Raw genomic sequence first — 20,823 nt, 5'->3', positions numbered from 1 at the left:
CTCGCGGAAGGGGACAAGGGTGGCTGGTACCTCTCTCCCAGGGCAATGATGGACAAGCAGCCACTACAGCCAAAGACGTACTGCGAGTGGCTCAAAGCGTTAGGCTGGAGTAAGGCACGAGGCTGGCGATGATCCCGGGCCGGCGATGTGGGCCGAAGATCAATCAATTGACTGAGCCGGTCTCAGCAGACGTGAATCAATTCCATCGAATGTCAGAGCAGCGGCAGGCGATCTGCGGTGCCGCCTGTGGTGGTTGCTTGAAGCACCCCAGGCTGACTAAGAATGTGCTTGAGTCGCTAGATGAGGAAGGAGACGAGAACATGTGGGAGGAAAACAGCAGGGCCGTACTTGATTGGTCAAAACGACGATTAAGGTTGATTGGCCTCGTTCTGGTATGCAGTGCTGGCGGGGAACAGTCGAGCTAGGAGCGCTAGTCCTGTAGCGGTAAGCCCTGTAACGATTGCCTAATTGGGGTCCGGAGCAAGCTCAAACCCACTGTCGGGAGCTTTTCGCTCAGCGGGCTTGGCCACTCACGCACCCACCCGTCGGCGCCTTCAATGCGGCAACGTTACATCCTACAGCACCAGATCTCAAGTCCTCTTTATGTGTGACATGCCAACAAGGAAGAAAAAAAAGTGTGTCTCCAGATAGGGCAATGGTATGTTCCCTGTGGCGCTCTGTCAGAGGTCTGCGCGCGCTGAACAGGACCTACGGAGTAAGAGGAAATGGAATTTCCAGAATTGATCGGAAGATCGGGCAAGGTTACGGCGGACCATCAACCAGGATAGGCCTATCTAAGGTACCTACACCCTCTCTCTATCACGATCCATCCCAGACAGCTTCTAGAATTGACGAATGTGACAGCACCAGGTGGGCATGTGGACAGCCCACTGGCCCAGCTCCGGAGGACTTGTCGTTGACAAGCCACCGGCCAGCTCTCGGGCTTCGGCTACACTGTGCCATACTGTACACTGACCACCCGGAGATCGCGGCCGGCACCTGTGGCCAGTGATATCACCATTGTGGGCTCGTTACCTCACTCTACTAAGCTGCCACTCCGCTGCCATGCCGTGACTGACTTTGCAAGGCCCAGGCCAGATCCACTGTATGGGAGAAGCACCAGACTAGCACTGGCTGGCAGTAGTAAGGTTCTCTGGTATCGCCAAAAAGTTACGTATAAGCTACACCTGCTGGCCATTTCTCTACCTTGGCACTCTCTCCCATGGAGCCTCAAAAGTGGAAAGAAAGGACAACAGTCCTCGAAATCAAACCTGCAAACCTCAATATCCCAACAACACATCCGCCGTGACAGCAATCATGCCGTCTGCCATCCCACAGCCCAAAGCCAAGAATGGCATCACCAAGTTTACCAACTGCCGCCTGGTTCGCGGCGATCACGTCGTCGAAGAGGATCTCTGGATCAGCTCCGTCACTGGCAAGGTCATCCAAAGCCAGACAGCATTTTATGATGAGTTGATTCTACCGGACGAGACGATCGACCTCGGCGGCCGTCTTATCGCCCCTGGATTCATTGAATGCCAGCTCAATGGAGCGTTCGGCTTCAATTTCTCGACACAATTTGACGATATGTCACAATATGGCAAGAAGCTGAGAGACCTAAACAAAAGGTTGGTCCAGACCGGAGTAACATCCTACATACCGACTGTGACCAGCCAAACAAAGGAGCTGTACCACAGTGTAAGTCACTTGCAGAGGCCTCCTGGGGTGTCGTAGTCCGTGATGCAGCTTCACTGACACAGAACACCAGGTCCTACCTTTCCTCGGACCTTCCGGACACTTGCGGATTGCCGAAGACGGCGCCGAATCACTAGGTGCTCACGTTGAAGGACCATTTCTGAGTCGCACGAAGCATGGTGTTCACAATACCAATATCATGCGGGAGGCGCATAGCTGGGACGATCTGGAGACGATCTACGGTGCGGAGAACATCACTCCCGGTGCCGCCGAGGGGCCATTGCCGGTGAAGATGCTCACGGCCGCTCCCGAGGTTGGAGAGATGACGAAACTGATCCCGGAACTCACGTCAAGAGGCATCATTTACTCCATCGGGCATTCGGAAGCGACGTATGAGGAGGCCTCGGCGGCCGTTGGCCAGGGCGCTACGATGATTACGCACCTGTTTAACGCGATGCGACCTCTGCACCACCGCAATCCCGGCATTTTCGGTGTTCTGGGTATCGCGGAGAGCCTGCCCCGCCCGTACTTTGGCATCATCTCCGATGGCATCCATCTACATCCGACCACGATCAAGATCGCCTTCAACGCCCACCCAGACGGCTTCATCCTCGTGACTGATGCCATGCACCTGGTTGGTGTGCCTGATGGCACTTACACCTGGACCAACGGCGATGAGCAGAACAATCTCGTCAAGAAGGGAACGGTCCTCCTGCTTGAGAACTCGGAAACGATCGCTGGCAGGTAAGCCACAGACACCAAGCTCCACAGGGAATTCTCTCTCCTGTACTAACTAATGTTGTTTTGCAGTACTATCACTCTGATCCAGTGTGTCAACAACTTTATCAAGTGGACCGGAACGAGCACCTCAGCGGCCCTCAAAGCAGTAACCGTCACCCCGGCAGCAATGCTCGGCCTCCAAGGCATCAAGGGCTCGCTGGACCCCGGTGCCGATGCAGACCTAGTCATCCTCTCGGACAATGACGAGTCCGGTACCCCCCTCGTCATCGAAGAGGTCTGGAAATTTGGCACCAAGGTCTCGGTGCGAGGCGACTATGAATTCTAAAAGCAAAATTTCGGAAGAGGCAATTTAGACGATATACCCATCAAGAACAGCATGTTAGATTGATTACGAACTGGAAATACTAGGTCAAAGCGAACCGGTCTGGACTTCACCATATAGAACAATGAAAATTGCATGATCATAACAACATTCGGACTTGTCTCAATTCAATACCATGACTTCCCTGGTACCACAGGGTTTCGCCACTTGGGCCACGGACGCGAGGTTTAAACGACACTCAATTTCTTCCGTGCTCAGCAGGACCACGTTTGGTATAAGCTGGTTTCAGCCATTCTACGGCGTGAGTTGGAATTTTTGTTGATGGGCAGACGTGGCAAGATTACCCTTTCGACCAATATAATGGCTTGCAATGAAACTAATCTGCGCAAACCGGAGTGAAACTTCTCGTGGGAAGGAGTACAAATGCTTTTCGACGAGATCCCACGTGGTAGGCCAAGCTCATCCTCCTTATCGCATCATGGCCGGCTCTTGGAACGATCTCCCCTGGGATGTATGGGTGATTATCTTCGAGATATTGCGAAGAACTTCGTTCAAGGTGTCGAAAGAACGATTCGATCCCTCGGAGCGCGCCCTGCAAAACCACACTGCATCGGCCTACGCCACTGTCTGCCGGGCTTGGCAGTCCTTCTTCGAGAAACGGAACTTCAGAACCCTTGTTCTACACCAATCCGACATACCTTTGTTCGAGCACTATGTGCATGGTGAACGCAGGTACTGGGTGGAATGGGTATGGTTGCGGGTGGAGCTCCCAAAGTACAACTGCCGCAAGTGCCATAAACAAGAGTCGCCCAAGGAGATCAGGAGAAACAATACTTGCTTCACCAATGCGATTGCTCGTCTCTTCGCCGTCCTTTCGACATGGCCCATATACACGGGCTACCGGCATCGCGGGGTAGCCCTGGACCTCAGTGTGCACTCCCCTAGCGATGTGGAACATTTCTGCCAGGAGTTGAAGTCTCAAAGCTATGATTCAGCCTGGATCGATTCTCCAGAGTGGCCAGATCTCATAAGCTGGCGAGAGGTGTCTATCTACGACGAGAAGCATTGTTGGATAGGCACGGAGCCGCGTCCCTGGCTGGGGCGGGGCGAGTTGAGAAGAGTATTCGGACGCCCCGGAGGGTTGTCACTTGACTTCCGCGCCTCTTATGCCAAACATCTGAACGGCACCCTCCCAAAGGTGGTCTGCGTCAGCTTGCTCATCATACGCCGGCAATTCTATCGCCACTATTCAGTTTCCAACGCTCTGAAGCCGATCCTTCACAGCCTGCAGGGACTTCACGGCTTCAGATATGAGCCCTGGCGTGGAGTTGATACTGAAGGACGTTCTGGACTTGCGATACGAGATGAAGAGCATCGACTCCTACTGTCTGAACTCGGAAATATGCCCAATCTGGGGGCAGTATCCCTCTTTGAAAATTCCGCCCACGACTACCACGGCCGAATAATCAAGGAGCACGATCCCGCATTAGCAGAGGCGCTTGCAAAGTCGAGCCAGAACCTTGCCAACCTCCATATCTCCCACATGATTGATGGAAAGGATTTCCTTAATGCCGCCTACCGAGACGTTCGGTTATCGAACGAACTGATGTGGCATAGACTGAAGTTCATATCTCTGACTTCTCCCGCCCTCAGTATCAACGGCCATGACACCCTCATCCAGACAGCAGCAGTAGCAGCACGATCAATGCCCTTGCTTGACCTCATGGAGATCTGGCATGCCGAGCAGCACCAAGCATGCATATTTCGATTCTCGCGAGTACAAGACCGGCCGTGCATCCAGCTTTTCAGCACCTGGAGCGGACCATTCAGCGCACGAGCGATTTCACGCTGGAAAGCGGCGACGAGAGACTGCCATTACGAGCTCGAACAAGAAATATACTCGCTCACTCCAGCCTCCGCATCCTCCGGTATCTCTATACTTCCGCATCTGAACCTGGTCGTGTGCGTGTTGCACTTGAGATCTCTCTGTCAGCTCCTCTCACTGCTTGAGCCGAGCGAAATTCTTGAGCAGTTTGTTGAGCAGCAGCGGGTCCAGTAGAAAAGTCGAAGATACTTGCCTTCTTCTAACATGCGATACTCCTCAGGTTCCCGCAGGCCCTTGAGAAGCATGAAGGACCCGCTGGGGAAGTGCCTATCACGTACCGTTACGATACCCGAAACACCCAGCACGATGTGTCGAGCACCCGTGGAGAAGCACGCTGGAGCCCGACTTTACATTCAAGTGTCACTACGATGGAAGACTTTTCTGTGAACGAGGATCTAGAGATCCGTAGAAGAAATCTAGCCTGTTCACACTTTTTCAAGGTCTTGCAGGAGATCTGATCTTGGGAATGTCAGGAGGAAGCAGCTTGGAGAGCGAGTCGGGGTCGACTTGTGTTTTGGTCCCCGGGAGGGTGTAAAGGGGGCCGGAGCAACTCTATCACTTGGAGGATAAAAGCACACTTCATACCTATAGGTGATTCTCGGGCTAAACTTACACCAAATACTGCACCGATTTTGCCCTTACATTTTCAGTTATGTACAGTCACCGGCGTTGGAAGCATGGAATACTTCACAACGCAGATTGGGAAGAGCACGTTTCTAGCATAGAGGGCGTTTTTTGCAGTTGCTGCCTTTTTGATCTGTTTTGAGGGGGGGGGGGAAATATCTAGAAACCCGCCTACGCAGTGTCACCTAGAGGCCGCAGTCCGACCCTTTTGAAGCCACCTCTACTCCAGCAACTCGATCCCCTTGCCGGCAGCAGCAGCGTCGACCTTCCTCCCCTTCTCACTGACGCTCCACTGACCCTTGAGGATCTCCGTGCCCCTGAGCCTACCGTCCCCGCCGACCTCGATCCGCCCCAGCGCCCTGCCGTTCCCGTCCACCAGCGCCGCCGAGGCGCCCTCGCGGACCTGGTACAGCGCCACCTCGACGTCGGCCGCGTAGTCGTACACGGCGCCGCTGTTCGCGCCCTCCCTGCCCAGCACCAGCACCGTGTTCTCCCGCACGTACAGCGGCAGCGTGCCGAAGCCGTGCCGCTCGCGGAACCAGCCCGGGCCCGCGCGCACCTCGCCCGTGAAGAACGACGTCCACCTGCCGCGCGGCAGGTAGAACTCGACCTCGCCGCCCTCGTCGAACACGGGCGCCGCGAGCAGGCTGTCGCCGACCATGAACTGCCGGTCGAGGTACCACGACGTCGGGTCCTCGGGGAACTCGAGGCACACGGCGCGCAGCGACAGCGGCAGGCCCCGGTCGGCGGCCTCGGCGCTCTGCGCGAAGAGGTACGGCATGAGCCGGTTCTTGAGCGCGGTCCACCGCGCCAGCGTGCGGCTGCAGCCCTCCTCGGAGCGGTCGTCGCCGTCGATGGTCCACGGCACGCGGTACGAGCGGCTGCCGTGCAGGCGCGAGTGCGAGCACAGCAGGCCGAAGGCGACCCAGCGCTTGTAGATCCAGGGCGGCGGCGAGCCCTCGAAGCCGCCGATGTCGACGGACCAGTAGGCGAAGCCCGAGAGGCCGAGGGACAGCCCGCCGCGCACCGACTCGGCCATGGCCTCGGGCGTCGACTCGCAGTCGCCGCCCCAGGTGACGGGGAAGCGCTGGGTGCCCGCGCAGCCCGCGCGGGCATACAGGACGGCCTGGTCGTCGCCGAAGCGCCGCTGCAGCGCCTCGTAGACGGTCTTGTTGTAGAGGAAGGCGTAGTAGTTGTGCATCTTCTCCGGGTCGGCCTCGGCGTCGTGCCAGACGACGTCGCGGCTGGGGATGCGCTCGCCAAAGTCGGTCTTGATGGCGTCGACCCCCTGGTCGAAGAGGCCCTCGAGGCACTCGGCGTACCAGGCGCAGGCCTCCGGGTTGGTGAAGTCGACGAGGCCCATGCCCGCCTGCCACATGTCCCACTGGAAGACGTCGCCGTTCTTTCGCTTGACGAGGTACCCCTTGTCGGCAGCGACGCGGAATGCCTCGCCGTGCTGCGCGATGTAGGGGTTGATCCAGACGCAGACCTTCTTGCAGAGCCCCGCGGCCTTGAGGCGCGAGATGGAGCCCTTGGGGTCCGGGAACTTCTCAGAGTCAAAGACAAAGTCGGTCCAGGTAAAGGCCTTCATCCAGAAGCAGTCGTAGTGGAAAACGTCGACGGGCGTGTTGCGGTCGCGCATGCCCTCGAGGAACGAGCTGACGGTGGCCTCGTCGTAGTCGGTAGTGAAGCTGGTGCTGAGCCACAGGCCGAAGCTCCAGCTTGGGACCTTGCCGGGCTTGCCGGTGAGGATGGAGTACTTGTACAGGATCTCCTTGGGGTTCTTGCCGTAGATCAGGTACCACTTGAGGCGCTGGCCCTGGACGCTGGCCTGGACGCGGTTGCAACGTTCACTGCCGACCTCGAGCTCGACCTTGCCGGGGTTGTCGATGAAGACACCATAGCCGCGGGAGCTGAGCCAGAAGGAGACGTTCTTGTAGGCCTGGTCGCTCGAGGTGCCGCCGTCGGCATTCCACAGCTTGACAGACTGGCCGAGCTTGTTGAAGGGCCCAAACCTCTCGCCGAGGCCATGGACGGTCTCGCCGACAGCCAGGCTGGTCTGCGTAAAGATGAAGTGCTTGAAGTCCCTCATGTCGCCGACTGCCAGCTCGGAGGTCGGAGCCGGGTTCACGGCAAAGCCAACACTCCGGCTGGCCATGGAAGTCAGGCGCTTGGAGCCATCTGTAGCGTGAAAGCCGATGTTGAAGGTGTGCTCGCCGGGGTGGACAGTGGCGGAGAGCGAGCCGGAGCTCAGAGTGGTGCCTTGCTCGTCCCTGGAGACCTGCGGCTTGACGGCGGGCTTGCCTGCGGGATACAGGTCAAAGTGCGGCCCCCTGTTGACAGCACCGTCCCAATGGGTGGCCTGGACGGAGATGACACCATCAATCTCAGCTTCGAGTTCCTGCAGGGTGGTCAATACACTGTTCGAGAATAGATGAGCTGTTGGGGATGCTTTACAATAGTCAAGGTAGCCGTGTTCAGCGTGTCACCTCGTCTCAGAATGCGCTTAGTCGGACACAGCAAACTGAGGCCTCGCTCGGTCTCTCTGATGTCGTAGACTTCTTCGGCATGCTGCACGCTCATGCCCTCGGCCGTCATCCACATGCCATCACGGAACTTCATGGTGAACGGCGAAAGATCCGCACAGGACCTGGAGTCTCTTCTTTTGAGAGGTGAGTTTTATTATTGAATAATTCCTCTCACAGACAAACAAAGAGGCACTGGCTGGTAGTACACTGCTCGTTTTGCTGCAGGTGTCTTCTCACTGCAGCTTACAGTGGTATCGTCGAGTTCTCTCGTGGAAAGGGTATATTGTGAAGAAGGTGGAAACGAGACTCTAGAGAGAAAGCAGCAGGTATCCCAACACAGAGCTCTTATCCAACACCTCACCGGTCCAGGAGCAATGATCGTGGTCCGTACGGGATTACGGCCCGAGCATCAGATGCCTTGTGGGTGCGGCTAGTCTTGTGCCGGCGTGCAGGCTTGTAGGGGCATTTATGGACCGGCGTTGGGATGGCCTGAGTCGTGAATGGCTCGCCAAAAGTGGAGGCTGGTCCGCCGTGGACACCGGCTCGCCGATGGGCCTCCGAACGGGTGAGCCGACGGGACAATTGGGTGATGGATGTTGTAAAACGTGATGCAAGTCCACCGCTCCTGGGACCTAGAGCCCCGGCAGCTGACTTCTTGGCCCTTTCGGGCTTCCAGTTTATTTTGCTTGGCATAACGATGAATAACTCTCCTGATCGTTATTTTTCTCCTTACAAAACCTAAGCATCCCATGAATCCTTTTCTTGAATGCCGATTCTTCCAGAGAGGCCCTGTCTCCGTTCCGTTGTCGGATGTGTCAGAGTTTGGGGTGGAGTGCTTGGCTCTCCGTCTCACAAGAACAACCTTTCTGAACAACGTCGACTCGGGTTTCCGCTTTAGGCGCACCTATGACCTGAGAGGGTTTGATGACGCCCTGCAACTCGAGTGCATGTACGCTGTATCTAATTCCACGAGTCAAACCGACGAGCGCTGCAGGGCCTCAACCGCCTTCCCCGCCAGGATCGCACTGCATACTGCAGGAGTCATCAACCCCTTGAGACCGAAGAACTGCTTTTGAGTCTCAAAAAGTGCTTGCTGAGTAAAACCATATCTTTCAAAACAAGCCATGTTTTCAATATCTGCATGTTGGGCAATGTTCGCGTATGAATATGTAATTCTGCTTCCACCAATCCAACAAACTGCACGCAGGCCATCCCGAATCGCACCAAAGCCAAACCAGCAAAAGCCCAATCATCCATACAAACATCACGCACACGCCTCACTTCAGCGTAAACTCATTGCTCGTGCCCGTGAAGCTCGAGATCTTGCCCAGCAGGTTCTTCGCGTCGCCGTTGTACCGGATGCGGTACGTGCCCGCCGCCAATCCCGCGCCCTCGCCCGCAGTCTCCCAGCTGATGACGACGTCGCTCCAGCCCAGCAGCCAGTTGGTCCGCGTCCAGGTGTAGACCAGGAACCAGTCCTCGTCGCTGCGGACCTGCCTCCAGCTGCCGTCCCCTTGCTTCTGCTCGACGGCCGCGAACGTGCCCTCGAGCCGCAGGTTGTTGCGCGGGTTGGCGCCCGCAAAGGTCGCGTTGACGACGTCGCCCTTAGAATAGGACGCCTTGGGCTGGCCGGTGCACTGCCCGAAGCTCTTGCCGATGGGCACGCCGTCCTGCACCACGCCCGCGATGAGGCTCAGCGAGTTCCCCCTGTTGTCGGGCGGCGCCGGTCCCGCGTCCGGGCCGCCCGTCGCCGTGGGCGCCAGGTAGTGCAGGTTGCTGACGGTCAGATTGATGTAGGCGTTGAGCTCCCACTGGCCGTACAGGGTACTCGCGCCCTCGTAGCGCTGGATGCCGTACTCCTCCGGGGTTGCACAGTAGTGCGCATACGAGTTGGCTGGCCCGCCCAGCACGACCACCGGCTCCGGCCCGGTCAGGAAAGTCTTGGCTTCCTTCTGGACGGCATTCCTCCACCGCCGCCCGCTCATGGTGGTCGCCTCGGAGGGCGAGATGATGATGACAAACTGGCCAACGCGCAGCGTCTGGACGTCAATGATGTTTGGAGTCCAGGCATAGGGAACATCCATCTCTCCCACATCCAGGAGGACAGGCTTGGGATACTGGCAGGCCTTCTGCTCGGGCGTTGGAGTACGTAGGAGGCCCGAGACAACAGCCCAGAGGGGATTCGCGTCGGGCTTGCCCGAGTCGTTTTGCGTGAAGTCAAAGGCACCCGGGCCGTCCGTGGTGCCCGCCGCAAATGAGTACCCGAGGGCGGCCGGGCAAGTCTGCACCATCGTGCCATTCTCCAGGGGGAACTTGAAGTACCTCATGTCGTGGAAGAAATGGAAGGATTTGACGCTTGAACCCACGACTGGTGTTGAAGAGCTGGACATTTCGTCCTACAAAAGATCTAATGTCAGCGGCGGGCGATTGAATGTCGAAGAAGACGAGGCATAGACACTTACATAAATATTCTTCGCGCCAGCAAACTGCCGACGGCCAATCTCGTAGCAGCTAGAAACACCCAAGTCGAGCTTCTGGAACTCGGGACCGCGGCCATGACATTGCTGCGACTTACCATCGGCGCAGGTACTGTTCTCGAAGCTACACATCTGTCCAGACCCGTCGTCGCAATAAGCGCCCAGAACGTTGGGAGTGGTATCGCCAACATTGGCTTGGGAGAAGCCCGCGACAAACCCATCGGCAGCGTTGGCGTCACCCTTCATAGCTTGCTCAAACAGATAAGCAGCCACGCCCTTGTTGTCACCGGTGACGTGCGTGTTGTTCTCCAGCATAGAGGTTCCATGGACAGGATACCAGGTGAGCACGCCAATGTTCTTCATGTCAGACTCGCGCTGGAAGCGGAGCAATGTTAGGGTCTTGTCAGTGCTGTCATCGTATGCTGCACGCTCCTCTGCCGGGTTGGCCAGGTAAGCGTATAAGCTGCGGCTCAGGTTGGCATCTGTAATGTTGGTGGTTCCAAAGTCCAGGTAGCCCTTGTACGATTAGTATTTTCATCGCAGGTCTTATAGATCTGAAGTCTTACAGTGGTTAGCGACTCGTGTGCTCGCTTGATGGACAGCACAGCTCCGTCAACGATGGCCTGATAGCTCTGCTTGTCAAAGCCCAGGCTGGTCACTTGTGGAAGGAGATAGTTGAACCAGGCGCCAGGTCCACTGTGGGAGTGCGTCCCGGTGACAGCGATGTTGGACTGCCCGTAGACGGAATAGTCGGACCCGAGTGCTGCCACGCCCTCGAGGATGCCACGGCGGACGCCAGTGTCTCCAGACTGGGTGTCGAGTATCATGTATACGAAGCGGTCCTTGGGGCTGTTCACATCGCCGACGATGAAAGCCCGGGAATACAGCCGCTGGCGCAGGCCGCTGCCGGTCTGCGGAAGACTAGCATAGCCGGCAAAGTTGATCTCCACAACGGGTCCGGTAATGTCGGCCTTGCCAACGCCGAGCAGGTACTTGTCTCCCGGCGGTGTTGCGCGGGCCTTTGCGAGCAGAGGCGTCTTGAAAGCTTCTGCCTGGCCGGCTTGGTAAGACGCCCTCTTTGGCGAGGCACCCAGCTGGGTCAGAGCCAGGATCGCCAGGGCGAAGACCGAGACGGCCGTAAAGATAGCGAGCAGAGGCCGGCGCCGCGGAGGCGGGTCCCTCTCAAGAGGAAGATAATCACCCGAGTTGGTCATGGCGGTCTGGCGAGATCGACCGGGCAAGAGACGTGCGACGACTGAGCCGGTGAAGTCGGTCTGTGATGTAAAAGTGTCGGCCACCCAGGTTTGGTGCCAAGCAGGACTGTCCTTAAGTCTCCTCTTCTCGACAGCAGATGAAGACGAGGGCGGCGGCGGAGGGTTTCGCAACCCGAGGTTGCGGAAGGCGGACAGCATGGCTTTTCAGCTGATCAACAGCATGCGTCTGTCCCCTCACTCTTTTTGATGAAATGCAACCCGAAGCGGTCGCGTTAACCCTCTGGGAACATGGTCACTGGCGAGGGCGACATCTACAGGGGTCTTGGAGAGACGTAGCTAGATCGGCGGAAATCTTGGTTTACCATGCCTGTCGTTGCTCAGATTCTCACCAATGAAAGCGGAGAAGACGGCATAGCTGGCTACGTAAGTAGTCGGGGTGGGCGCGTGTGTGTGCCTGGTTCTGCTGCAGGGTTACATGCGATTCAGAGGAGAAAGGTGTGGGAGATCAAGTACAAGTCGCAGGCAGGATACATGATACATGATACATGTCGAACCCATCACGCGGCCACATGGGCCTTGCGTGGCAGCAGACCGGACCGAGCATGTCATCGCTTGTCTTGTCTCTACTTTAGCGGCGGCGACGAGTGGCAGCAGACGAAGTGCGGCAGATTTGACTTTGAGACGAAAGGAAGAGCCAGCCGTCAAATAAGAAAGTTCGAACAGGCTTTTCCAGGAACAGGGAACCCCGTGCTGGAGTGTCTTGCCTTTCCACTTCAGTCAAATGGCCATCTTCTCCATCGTGATTGGGTCCACGAGAGATGAAGTAATGTAGGTACGTACGCCCAGGGCAGCTTTCCGCGTTCTGGTCTCGTGTGTATTATTTGTCTTGAGGATACACAACCTGCCTGTCCCCCAACCTGCCATCACATGCGAAATTGTAAAATCATATACAATAGCCTAGGTAATTCACTGACCGCAATGCGAATGCAACTCTGCCGCTTTGCGCTTTCTCTGCGGGGGAAAGCATTCGGATCGGAGTGCTCCCTGTGCCATCACTGGAGCCTTCCCCGCGCGGGGTTTCCCTTTAGGGCATGTGGCTACTGTAGCCCCCTGTAGAAATCCGAAAGAGGAACCCCAGAAACCGCCTTGGCTTGGGCTTTAGCGCCGATATGCTTTGACGTCATCCCTGTCTAGGCTGTTAGTGTCCCTGCATCGTGGAAGCGAGGTCACGGCAATCGTCCACGACCCGTCTGACATGCATGTACCTGTCAGTTTTCATATCAACTCTGAGGGGAAGTTTGACGGCCGGGGGCCCCAAAAGACTAATTGAGAAAATGAAAAAGGAAAAAGGAAAAAGACCGAGCGTTGAATGTTGTGTATTGTATTGAGAAGAACGCAAAGTTATCGCGACGACTAGATGAAGAGAGTGAATTCTATCCCATTCGACTTGGACCGCATCTCGCAACGATGAACTAGCTACAAGCTTGTCTGTCTCTCACTGAAACCCTTTCCTTCCAAAAATATGGACGGTTGGCGCTCAAGCCTGTTTCTTCCCGCTAGCCCCGTTGCCCGTGTACTTCATGTAGAGAGCTCCATCCACGAATCCACCCGTGAACAGACCCGTCGCGACCAAGATGCGAGTGCGCTTGTTTGCCAGGCTGAATGTACCGGGCGCGGCCGTGCCCGACGTGGTTGACATGGCGCTGCGCTGACCGGCGCTGGCTAGGGAGGTAGACGGCCGTGTAGCAGCAGTACGAACCGCCGCCGAGGTCGCAGCTCGGAGAGGGGCGGTGGTGAAGTTGACGATGTAGGACGACATGATGACTTGTCTCTTTCGGTGATGTATCGTTGGAAAGTCCTCAGTTAGGAGTTTTATGCAATATTATGATTGGTTTAGTCTCTTTGCTTGAATTGAGGTTGATCTCTCCCTTTTCCAGCCCACACAATTGGTGTCTTTATATACCTGGGCTGAGCGTTATGCCTATGAGTTATGCTTGTTATTCAACAAGCACTAACATCTCATCATGGTGAGGTTGGTGCGTCATCCCCGTGAACATGTCAACACGAGAAGGCCACTTGTGTCAACTTGAAAAACATCAAGTAATTCGAGCCGCTGACAATGACAGGCTCCCAGAGCATGACACACTCAACACCCACTTCTAAACAGCCATTATTCTCTAGCCATGAAGACCCGTGATGTTAGGCGCCGGACCCAAACGCCCAAAACAAGCACAAATATGTGATCCCCTCGTTATCTTGAAAAAAATGGCGAGTTTGTCCTCTTACAGGTCACGATGCCTATTGTGCGTCATCAAGAGGGTCTATTCATCGTCAGAGGCTTGAAAGGCTTGCGCAGCCTCTCCATCGGGGCTATGCCTTCTCTGGAGAGCCCGCCAGGCCTCTTGTAACCTGCGAGCCCCGGCGGCATCGAGTACGTCGTCGGTTGGTGCAGGCAGGCGGCGGGCCGCATGACTCCCTGCACGTTCTGCGCGTTCTCTACGCCCGTATAATCACCCTGCGCTACAACCGCACCAGTCTTGCTCGGCGATGTTGGCGGCGAGCTCGTGAATTGCACATACGCATTCCTCTGCACCGGTTCTGATCGTGGGTATTGCGGGCGGCTCATCATTCTGCCGCCGCCGAGCCTGTGGCCGGTGAATTCGGGCTGAATGGTCGGTGGTGGTGGCCGATTGTAGCTCATGGGCGGCATGGTATTCTGGCCACCGATGTATGCTCGCCCAGCTGACGGGACTGTGTGGTATACACCAGGTCGTGGGAGAGCAGGTGCCTGGACTGGAGTCGGAGCAGGTGCCTGGACTGGATGTGGAACAGGTTGTGATCCGCCTTTTACGAATGAGAGCATGCTCTGCTGATTTGCAGGTCGCTTCGTCGTGGCCTTGCCGGGAGCCTTCTGGCCCGTCTGGCGAGGTGCTTCTGGAGGAACGGGCTCGGCAGCAGCAAGAGCAGTGTGATGTGCACCAGCGCTGACAAAGCCTGGCAGCGACGGCACGGTAAAGCTGGACGCCGCCTCCATGGTGGTAGCATAGTCCCGCTTCCACTGTGGTTGATCGTCGGCGTCGACGCTTCCTGCCGGTCCGTACAGCTTTTGCCTTTTTGATGGCCTGGATACACCGGCAGAGGAGCCACCCGACCCGTTCCAGTCTCTGGAGGAAACTTTATAAGTGTCTTCCGGGTCTATCGGGAACGCATCGTCTTCCGTGCTGACGAGCATGGGCATTGAAGTGTAAATATCAGCCTCCAATGGCACCTGCCTGTTCAGAATACGACCAAGCTCTTCGAGCACCGGCCTGTCGAACGAAGGACCTCTCTCGGCAAAGTAATGCAAAGGGACGGGCTCAAGGAAAGGCGACAGTTCGAGTTCCTCGCCGTGCCCGTGCGAGCTATACTGAGGGCAGCTGAGATAGAGCAAGGCTTTTGCCCGTGTCATGGCGACATAGAGCAGCCGCCGTTCTTCGTCGCTGTCCTCGGACCGCATATGTGGGATGGAGCCGTTGTATGCGGACGGGACGAAGACAACGGGCCATTCTAGGCCTTTCGCAGCGTGAATGGTCGAGATAGTGATCATGGGCTTTTGCTCCTGGTCCTCGTCGGTCTTTTGGGCATCAGACGAAAGCGAGACATTGGCGAGAAAGCGAGGGAGAATCTCGACTTCCTTGACTTGATCAACGCCCTCGACCTCGGGAAGCGCTTCTGCTTCGGTGTCTTGGGCTTCCTTCATGAAATCCTTGGCCAGGCCAAGGAACTCTTTGACATTGGCCCATCTGCCCTCATGGTCCTCGCCGTAGGTGTCCTCTAGGTACTTCTCGAACTTCAGTGAAGCAAGGAGCTGCTCAATCATCTCAACGAGAGTAAAAGGCTTTTCGGGAGTCGCTTCCTGGACACGCTTCTGTATACCCAGGATGAGCCTGATGAAATCGCCGCTCAGTTTGTTCTCCACATTCTTTTTAATGTTGGTGTTTGCCCTCCGATCACCCCTACAGTGCTTGACGAGTAAGTCCCAAAGACTCATAGAGGCCTTCTCAGCCTCTTCTAAGAGCGCCTTGATGGTGGCTTCGCCCACGCCACGCTTGGGTGTGTTAATCACTCGAGCGAGAGAGTCGTTGTTATTTGGCTGATGGATGACTCGCAAGTAGTCCAGAATTACTTTGATCTCAGCTCGCTCGTAGAATTTGAAGCCGCCTGGGCCTATGTCAATGCATGCTCATCAAGACGACAAGAGCAAGCTTCTCTACTTACCAACCATCCGATAGGGAATACCAGCTTTGCCGAGTGCTGTTTCGATATGCCTCGACAGAAAAGCGGAGCGAAGGAGGATTGCAATGTCGTCGTGAGTGATCATCTTGCCTGACATCAAAATGCTTCGCCGGATTTCAGACACGATCCACTCCGCTTCGATCGAAGATGTCCTCAATTTACGCAACACCGGCTTCGTACCCTTCTGGTGTACTGGAAGCAGCACCTTTTTGTATCGTTTTTCATCTTGTTGGATGACCTGCAAAGACACATCCAGAATGCGAGACGACGACCGGTAATTCTCCTCCAAGGATATCTCGTCCGTTCCAGGGTAATCTTGCAGTAGCTTGAAAAGATTTCTAATCTCTGCTGAGCGCCAGCCATAGATACTCTGGTCAGGGTCGCCAACAATGGTGATTCTCCGGTGTTTCTGGGCGAAAAGTCTCATCAACTCGTACTGGACGCCGTTGGTGTCTTGATACTCGTCGATGAGTACAGACTGGATATTAGAGACGCAGGAGGGGAATTTGGTCAGAAGCTCAACACACTTGACGAGCAAGTCATCATAGTCGAGCAGGTTGGATCGTTCCAGGTGGCTTTGATACTCGGCATAACAAGTCTCCAGCTCGCGGGTGCGTTGTGATTGGTTGCCTCCGAACTGCGGCTTCGCTTGGGCGTTATCACCTGTGCCCTTCGCTTTCCTTTTGCTGATCCAACCTCGTGCCATGGGCGGATCGAGAGTCAATTGCAGGCGCTTGATGATACGCTGGATGATGGCTCTCGAGTCGGCATCGTCTGCGATGCCAAACTTTTGGTCCAGGCCTATCCGCTGTCCATACGCAGCGAGGTAACGGCGTGCAATGCTGTGAAAGGTTCCCAGAATGATTCTCTTCTCTCGACCATTACCGAGAGCCTTGCCGATTCGCTCTTTCATCTCCCTCGCCGCCTTGACGGTGAAAGTCGCGACAATGACATGTTCCGGTTTATAGCCGACATGGTCAATAAGCCAGGCGACTCGGGAAGTCAGCGTGTGCGTCTTGCCACTCCCCGGGCCGGCGAGGATGGCGACAGTATCTCTGTCAGAGCGGACTGCGAGGCGTTGAGCAGCATTGAGATTGTCCAGCAACGTGGGCGGGCCCGACGCGCCAGCCATGGTCGAGGATGAATGCCGCCGGGATCAGAGCACGAGACGACAACTGCCGAGTTTGTTCGAGCGTCAACACTTCATGAGCCCGTAGCGGCTGAGAAGAAGGGCCAACGCAGGCGGAATATTCTGGAAAATGCGACCTCTCTGCTATTGCGATCGACGTCTCCTTACACCACCAGCGCGTTTGATCCAGGGCAGCGCGTAGGGAGCGCGACCCCCTTGTTGCGTGGTCACGTGCTGCACCAATCACGGCCAAGCGGAAATCCCGTCTTCCAAGTCGGCTGCCCTTCACCTTTGCTCTTCAATTGCACCTGGTCTCTGTCATCGCTGTCAATAGCTGGATGTTTTAAACTACTACCAATTTGTCTTGCAGAGCATTCACCAATTCTGGCACACCTCCTTAGAAGCTGGCATATTCGTTGGACCACGATGTTGACCTGCCTTATCACACTAGGTGCACTCTATGTAGGTGCCCAAGGATGTTGGCCTGTGAGAAGCAACCTGACTTGGCCAACGAGAGCAGCTTGGACCCTCGCGTCTTTGCACTCTGCCTGGCCTGCCGGACAGTTGGCAGAGGTGTGAAGTCGCATGAGTTCTTACTTGTATGTGCTCGAAGCTTAGTTTACTCATGTGCCGACATAAGCATCTGCGTGCTGTCACGGCACTTTGTCACATTTGGAACCGCCGGCCCCCCGGCCCCCGCTTACAGGCTGGTGTGATGCAGGCTCGACTTGTCTACGCCAACCAGGTTTGTCGTGTAGGAATCATTCTTATGCTGTATCCCTGGCCCTTAAGAGCTGGCTGGAGCATCTTATCAGTTCTTGTCACATTAGACTAGTGCACCTTGTGCAGCTGCGTATCACCTATCGAGGCGAAGACCAACTGCGAAGGACTCGCCTCGGCTGTCCTTGAGACAACCTAGAGATCCAAGGACGAACCCGTCCAACAGCTCTGCGGATACTCTTGTGGCTTTGCTTTGACAGAAATAGACACGAGTTGGCCATTCTTCCTTTCTTCCTCCACCGCTTGCCTCGACGAGCGCAAGCCGTGGGGCTCATTGTGCGCTTTGAGGCCTTTGTCGAACCTAATCAAATGCGACCACTGTGCCAGTGCCTCGCGAGGGGAGCGACGACGGGATCTGGTTGGGAGGGACAACAGACAACAGCACAGATGGCGGGGAATGGGCCAGGGTCTTCACATCTGGCGATCCAATAGCATCCCGGATCTCCAGCCGGGCGCTTAGACGACCCCGGTCGGCCATGCAGATCCGTCCAACCACATCCCGCCGCGCCCGTTCAACCTCCCGTGCTCGCTGCAAGACTAAGGCGAGAGGGCAACAGGATCGCACATCGTCTTGGGCGCTATTTCTTGTGGCCGTCATGCGGGTGCCGCCTGTGCCTGAAATGGCATCAGCAAGTGGCAGTTCATTTCACACCTCCACCAGTCGTCGCCGCTCGGTATTGGTCTCGAGCGCCCACTCGACACAGTCGAGCACGGCCCGAAGAAACATCACAGTATCACCAGCCGCTATATACCCGGTCACACCTCCTGCTCTGCGGATCTTTCCTCCATCCCCCTCATGCCACCGCTTCCTCAGAATGCGTTTCGACCGTCCCAAGGGGTCGATGCCTTAATAAAGCGAGGCCTTCTTACACGACATCCCCGCCGGCCTCGTTCCATCATGCGCACTGGTATTTATAACCGAATCTCATTGCTTTCTGTACTCTGCCTTTTTATCCTCCTGGGTATCGTCGTCGAGGCTGCGCCTTCCCCCGAGTTTGCAACAAGAAGCGACAGCAACCCGCTCAACATCGATTGGGGCCCTGATCCGCCACCTGAAGAAGGCCCTCCACTCTCTGCCGGAGCCCTTCGGGATACCACTTACCTCCCAGCCCAGATCGGCGGCATCGTTGGAGCATACGCCGTTTCGCTGGTGCTGGTCGCCATCACTCTCCTTTCCCTAGCAAAGCGCCGTCGTGAACACCTCGAGGCAGCCGACGAGCCCGAGAAATACGAGCCCAGCGCATACGCTTACCCTGCGACCTTCTCAGCCTTTGAGAACCAAGATAATTTCCCCTACCCAGTTCAATCCCCAACGAGTCCGGTACGAAACTTTTCGTATCCGTCTCCCACCAGCCCAACCCAAGAAGACCCTGGCAGGCCTTACATATATCCCTCCCCAATCTCCACTGTTCAGGCTCCCGGCATCGATCTTGCCGTCGACCAAGCTGTGGTCTCAGCCGATAGAGAAATGGCGCAAGCACAGCTCGAGGACATGTACAAGTATGTGATGGAGCAGGAGGCCGCCAAGGAGGCGGGCATCGTCCTCGACCCGCCGGTGATCCCCGGCGCGCAGCCGAGGCAGGCGCCGACCAACAGCTCGACAACGACGCTCACAAAGAAAGAGAGAATGAAGCCGTCGAGCTTGAATCTGAACAAAGAGGAAAAGACGCAGTCGCGCACGTCTTCCATCTTGTCCGCGCTGAAATCTCCGCGCAAGAAGAAGATGCAGGGCATGTCCATCTCATCCCCCATCATGACGCCCATGTCGGGAACTTTCCCGCGGTATGAGGGCGAGGAGATGAGCGCCATCCCGCCTCGCCAGTATGCTCCCGCAGCACCGCCACCGATCCCCACGGATCAGGCCCCCTATAGGCAACAGCAGCGGGCGATGGGGGCTCCCCTGACGCCGGACATCTCGCCCCAGAGCACTCAGAGCATTGATGAGAGGATCGGCGTCCAACTCGGCCAGCCGCCTCAGCGACATGCTCGAGACATCTCATCAGCGACGACCGAGGCTGACCCTGTGTCGGCCGCCTCGGAAAAGTCCACGACACCGCTTGTCGGACTGCCTTCATCCCCCAAGCCAGGGGTGACCCGATTCCCATCTCTCGCCTCGCTGCCGAGCTCGCCCAAGCCGGGAGCGACCTTCTCTAGGCCCAATGCGCCATCGGCTGTCCGCACTGGCGGTACACTACCCCTGCGAGCCTACGAGCCATCGCTAGCCTCGCCGTCGGCGTCGAGCCACCAGACAAAGCAGACCGTCTTTGAACGGGCAGGACCGCTGTCGCCTGGGGGGCAGAGGACGCCCTGGACTGGTGCGCCGGTCCCATACTCGCCGTATCAGCCTTTCTCTCCGGTCGTCCCCATGACGCCAAGTCTGGTCACCAAGGCTGATCGGAAGAGGATGAAGAGAATGGAACCCAAGACACCTACCGTCGAGATGGTGCGGAGTACCGAGGATCTCTGGTAAACGACTGTTATTTCCGGAGGGCATTTTCGATGTGCGATTTCGACATCCTTAGTAATGAACTTTTGCTCACTTGAGCCTTTCATGTTAGAGGGGCAGTCATGGGGATGCTCCCTCATGAGTTGATCGTTGGTGCCTTATCGTCATTGGGAGGGAGTTTATGCGTAGAGTCCAGTGGCAGAATTGGATCTTATCAATAGTCTTTTGCCAAATAAAATACCCGATTTACATTTGTTTCACTTACGCCTTGGGCATATCATGAAGTTCCTGTGGGCCTGCAACGGTGGTGTCTCGGATTGTCCAGGATGAAACACCTGCCATCCCCTTGCTAGAGCTGGGCAGGAGGCAATCCCCTCACGGAAAGGCACGCTGCTTTTAGCGGCGATAGGCATCTAATTAGAGCCTAGTTAGTCGAAGAAGGAGCCGCGAACTGGACCTGGCCAACTCCATTCTGTTGAGGAGACAAACGGATGAGTATGATGCAATTAACTCGATCGTAGTGGGCGATCGTGGACACAGCTAATGGACCCGCATACGCATACAATGGTCCAGCTGCGACACATGCTTTTTGGATGCATGCCTGTGCCGCTTTGGGCTGAAATTCAAAATTGTCTTTCAAAAGCCGTGACGGACGGACCTCGCAGTGCCCGTGCCGCTGGAAATCCTGCCTCAGCGCCTGGGCTGGC

At 56.4% G+C, this 20,823-nt stretch overlaps 7 protein-coding genes across 7 annotated transcripts; 3 read left to right on the top strand and 4 right to left on the bottom strand.

The window, feature by feature from the left end:
* Positions 1–1,317: 1,317 nt before the first annotated feature.
* Positions 1,318–2,761, top strand: E0L32_001354 (uncharacterized protein; the record flags this gene model as incomplete). Its single annotated transcript, XM_031135424.1, has 4 exons — positions 1,318–1,628; positions 1,674–1,698; positions 1,769–2,439; positions 2,506–2,761. 4 exons carry the CDS (start codon positions 1,318–1,320, stop codon positions 2,759–2,761), a joined length of 1,263 nt encoding a protein of 420 aa, XP_030991868.1.
* A 475-nt stretch (positions 2,762–3,236) lies between these two features.
* On the top strand, positions 3,237–4,817 carry E0L32_001353 (uncharacterized protein; the record flags this gene model as incomplete). The annotated part of the gene is made up of 1 exon (XM_031135423.1): positions 3,237–4,817. One exon carries the CDS (start codon positions 3,237–3,239, stop codon positions 4,815–4,817), a length of 1,581 nt encoding a protein of 526 aa, XP_030991867.1.
* Positions 4,818–5,487: 670 nt separating this feature from the next.
* On the bottom strand, positions 5,488–7,889 carry E0L32_001352 (uncharacterized protein; the record flags this gene model as incomplete). The annotated part of the gene is made up of 2 exons (XM_031135421.1): positions 5,488–7,668; positions 7,725–7,889. The coding sequence occupies 2 exons, from the start codon at positions 7,887–7,889 to the stop codon at positions 5,488–5,490; spliced, it is 2,346 nt and encodes a 781-aa protein (XP_030991866.1).
* A 1,183-nt stretch (positions 7,890–9,072) lies between these two features.
* On the bottom strand, positions 9,073–11,684 carry E0L32_001351 (uncharacterized protein; the record flags this gene model as incomplete). The annotated part of the gene is made up of 3 exons (XM_031135420.1): positions 9,073–10,191; positions 10,258–10,788; positions 10,839–11,684. 3 exons carry the CDS (start codon positions 11,682–11,684, stop codon positions 9,073–9,075), a joined length of 2,496 nt encoding a protein of 831 aa, XP_030991865.1.
* A 1,339-nt stretch (positions 11,685–13,023) lies between these two features.
* On the bottom strand, positions 13,024–13,305 carry E0L32_001350 (uncharacterized protein; the record flags this gene model as incomplete). Its single annotated transcript, XM_031135419.1, has 1 exon — positions 13,024–13,305. The coding sequence occupies one exon, from the start codon at positions 13,303–13,305 to the stop codon at positions 13,024–13,026; it is 282 nt and encodes a 93-aa protein (XP_030991864.1).
* Positions 13,306–13,797: 492 nt separating this feature from the next.
* Positions 13,798–16,893, bottom strand: E0L32_001349 (uncharacterized protein; the record flags this gene model as incomplete). The annotated part of the gene is made up of 2 exons (XM_031135418.1): positions 13,798–15,686; positions 15,744–16,893. The coding sequence occupies 2 exons, from the start codon at positions 16,891–16,893 to the stop codon at positions 13,798–13,800; spliced, it is 3,039 nt and encodes a 1,012-aa protein (XP_030991863.1).
* A 1,675-nt stretch (positions 16,894–18,568) lies between these two features.
* E0L32_001348 (uncharacterized protein) lies at positions 18,569–20,140 on the top strand (the record flags this gene model as incomplete). Its single annotated transcript, XM_031135417.1, has 1 exon — positions 18,569–20,140. The coding sequence occupies one exon, from the start codon at positions 18,569–18,571 to the stop codon at positions 20,138–20,140; it is 1,572 nt and encodes a 523-aa protein (XP_030991862.1).
* Positions 20,141–20,823: the final 683 nt, after the last annotated feature.

This window comes from Thyridium curvatum (genome assembly GCF_004353045.1).
Source record: "Thyridium curvatum strain D216 chromosome Unknown NODE_5_length_802575_cov_81.998223, whole genome shotgun sequence".
Classification (NCBI taxonomy): domain Eukaryota; kingdom Fungi; phylum Ascomycota; class Sordariomycetes; order Thyridiales; family Thyridiaceae; genus Thyridium; species Thyridium curvatum.
Note: the sequence above shows the minus strand (reverse complement) of the source record. Positions and strands in the feature narration are given on the sequence as shown.